General features: G+C 29.2%; 3 protein-coding genes across 3 annotated transcripts in view; 2 read left to right on the top strand and 1 right to left on the bottom strand.

The window, feature by feature from the left end:
- LOC119829890 (AP-3 complex subunit delta-like) overlaps window positions 1-3,529 on the top strand; it is a 42,737-nt gene that overhangs the window by 11,952 nt on the left and 27,256 nt on the right. The gene's annotated exons all lie outside the window — the stretch shown is intronic.
- Window positions 1-3,529, bottom strand: part of LOC119829873 (probable multidrug resistance-associated protein lethal(2)03659) — a 74,358-nt gene that overhangs the window by 44,064 nt on the left and 26,765 nt on the right. The window lies entirely within an intron of this gene.
- LOC119829885 lies at window positions 613-2,994 on the top strand. Its single transcript, XM_038352586.1, has 3 exons — window positions 613-908; window positions 1,007-1,282; window positions 1,388-2,994. Exons 1-3 carry the CDS (start codon window positions 770-772, stop codon window positions 1,651-1,653), a joined length of 681 nt encoding a protein of 226 aa, XP_038208514.1. The 5' UTR covers window positions 613-769; the 3' UTR covers window positions 1,654-2,994.

Genomic DNA, 3,529 nt, shown 5'->3' with positions numbered 1-3,529 from the left:
TTTTCTAAAAAATATTCCTAGCTAGATCGATTTATCGCCCCCGAAACCCACTATATACTAAATTTCATGAAAATCGTTCTAGCCGATTCCGAGATCGAGATATATATATATACAAGAATTGCTCGTTTAAAGGTATAAGATATAGAAATGAAATATTAAATATTATTATTCTGGGATAGTAGAGCTGTGCCACGCTGATCTACTGAAGTAAGGAGCTCCATTTTTTTTTAGTTTTTAATTTTTTTTGTTGATTGTTTGTCGTTTTTTCGTTGAAACGAATGCATAATGAAATCCTGTGGCTTGTTATAATGGCTTACTCATAGGTAAAAAAATAATAATTAATTAAGAATTTAAATATTTTTATAATGGAACAAACATCATTAGTCAGAATCAATCAAAATTAATTATTCTAAGCCACGAAAATAGTTATGTCTAGTAAAGGGGCTAATTGAGGCTGAAATTTTGATTAATTTAATAAAGGACGAGCAAAACATTACATTACATTTGAACAATAACGAACAAACGACGAAAAATAAAATTTAAACAAAGTTAGAAAGACAAAAAGCCCATAAGCTTACAGCAATATGTCACTTGTCAAAGTTGACTGTTGAAAGTTAAATTTGGGCTGGGCCGCCTATACAATACTATTTAACTATACCCGTATTGAATGTTGATAGATAAAAGCGTTATATTTTCATAATAGTATAACAGTTTATAAAATTGTGCCATTTTTTATAGGAAAAATTTTTAATTTTAAACTAACACAAAAATGGTTTCAAAATCAAAGACTGGACTATTTGCGCTGGGATTTTTTACATTTGCATCTTTATTTATTATTGTCGCTTTTGTAAGCCCATATTGGCTGGTTACTGATGGAAAATTGAAAAATCCGAAATTTTTAAGAATTGGTAAGTGTAATCGAGTATATACATTTTAGAGTAAGTACCTGTTGCAATGTGAATTGGAGTTGAAAACACTATCGAAATAAATTATGATTTCGTTTCAGGTCTATGGGAGGTTTGTTTTAATGGTTTTGAAGAAGTTCATCACTGGTATGACACAATATTCAGCGATTGTTGGTGGATTTTCGAAGAGGAATACTATATCATCCATGATATACTTTTGCCTGGTTTTTTTATTGCAACTCAATTTTTCTTTACAATAACAATGTGTTGTATTATTGTTTCAATTTTCTTATTTTACATGTACATCAAGAAAGATCAAGATGATGATAATTATGTAACACTTTTATTAACATTTGGAACTACCTTGGTAATAGGCGGTATGTATAATAAGCTTGTACAAGTAAAAATTCTTAAGTTCCTATTTGTTTTCCAATTTCATAGAAGTAGATATTATATATATTAAGAACTATATTTATTTTCAGGTTTTTCAGGTTTGATATCAGTTGTAACTTTTGGTGCAAGAGGGGATGGAAGGGATTGGATGCCTCATTGGGAGCACAATGATCTGGGATGGGCATTTGCCCTTGGTGTTATAGGAGTTATATTTCTGTTTCCAGCAGGAATACTGTTCCTTATTGAGGCTAGAGTGAGGAAATACAAGAGACTGCATGAAATGCAAAGTAGAGAACCTTCATCCTATACAATGCACGAAAGGAAGGTTGCCTTTCCTGGGCATACAGATATATAAAATTATATTGTAATATTTTAGTGATAACACTACACAGGCAGGCTAACAATTCATGATCTTATGCAATCCGTCCAAGAGTTATTTAGGAAAAAGTTTTTTATGTAATTGTATTTTTAAGTACATAGCGTTAAGGTACAGTGTAATCTGAATTTACTTTAAACAAGATCTGGGGGTAATCATTTTTTAACACATTTTTGTACTTTCTAAAGTCTACTGTGGCATCATAAATATTGTCTTTTTATCATTGTAAAGGTTTATGTTGTTTTATGTTTTTTAATTTAAAGGTACAGTAGAAACTTGATCAACTAAACTAATGTATGATGTCAGGCATCCAGATAATTATATATCTGGATCTTGATAACACAATGTATGAAAGAAGGTTTCAGTAAATTTTTAGATTAAGTTTTAATAATCTCAGGTGCGTATTGAAAATAACAAATAAATCTTGTCATAGCACAATCAAGTAAATGTGTGAATTTACAATAGGAGCTGTACAATTTTACCTTTTTTTTCATTCTTGGTGCAAATTTCTCAAATGCTTCTATCATAACATTTGTTTCCGGACAATGCCCAATCGGTCCAGCTTTTATGTGACCAAGGAAAATTGGGGTGAAATTTTGTATAATAAGATTATTAAGATTTACATTATTTAACATATGATTAGGGGATGCACATCATTTTAGTTAATTAATATTTTATTAAATTACATACATACAAAAAATCATGTCATAGATAAATATGAATGTATGTATACATGCATAGATCTTTTTTTCTATTCATTTGAAAGGACTGAGGGTTTGATAATCCAGTTTCTGCTAAATGAATAATAATTATCTTAAAACAAAATATTAAACCACCTCCAAAGGCTGGCACCAGGTTTTAAATAAAAAAAGAATCATAAAAATTGGTTTACCCATTAAAAAGGTATGACGTAAAAATATATTCATATTGATAACTTCCTTCTTATAAAGTTTGTTAATAACCTCCTTTTTTGAACTCGGTTAAAGAATTATGTAAAGTATTAAAAAATTCATGCTTATAAGATTGTGTACAATAGCAAAGTTTTTGGTTATTCTTAATTTTTTTTTTTATATTTTACATTAGCAACAGATACTTGACACTTGGATATTGACTATTTAATATGTAAGCTGATACTAACCCTGTCTTTTTTGTTTTTGTCGTTATTTAACTCCTATAAATGAGCAATTTTTAACAAATATTTTATTCTTGAATGATTAGAAAAGAATTGCATTCATAGAGAAGACAAAAATTCACAGAATTCAAAATTGTCAGGAAGATATTCTGGGTTAATAGGTTTTAATTAAAAAGCATTTTTAATAATTAATGTTTTTATATTATTTAAATTAAGGCCTTGTGCAAAATTAACATTTTTAAATTCAGTGAAACAATATAAAACGTTTAGTACAAAACGAGTTGTTTACTTTTAATATACCTAAGGGATTGTACCCATAATACTTTTTTAAGATTACCGACCCCTCCCTCCCCCTCGGTGACCGTTCGTAGTATATGCTAAGACAGAAATTGATTCAATATGTCTTGACTCTATTGTAATACAAATAAAATTTCAACACCGATCATATTTTTATCAATGTTAAATAGGAATAGAATGTATATGGGCATTGGTTACATTTGCTTAATGATAAAACGGTACGAATCGTGTAGGTATAGAGGGTGTAAGTTTGCTTTATTTCACTATATAACATTTTGAGAAAAAAAATATCTGAACCACCGCAGGTTAAGTACAGGTTACTCTTATATAATTTTTATTTTCTGATCGTCTAGTCCGGTCAATTTAGACCAAAAAATGAGGGTGAAGTTACATAAAGTCCCAACAAGCTGAATTTCTGTGAAGTTG

Source organism: Zerene cesonia, chromosome 11, assembly GCF_012273895.1.
Source record: "Zerene cesonia ecotype Mississippi chromosome 11, Zerene_cesonia_1.1, whole genome shotgun sequence".
Classification (NCBI taxonomy): Eukaryota; Metazoa; Arthropoda; class Insecta; order Lepidoptera; family Pieridae; genus Zerene; species Zerene cesonia.
This window is presented reverse-complemented; position numbering and strand designations above follow the sequence as displayed.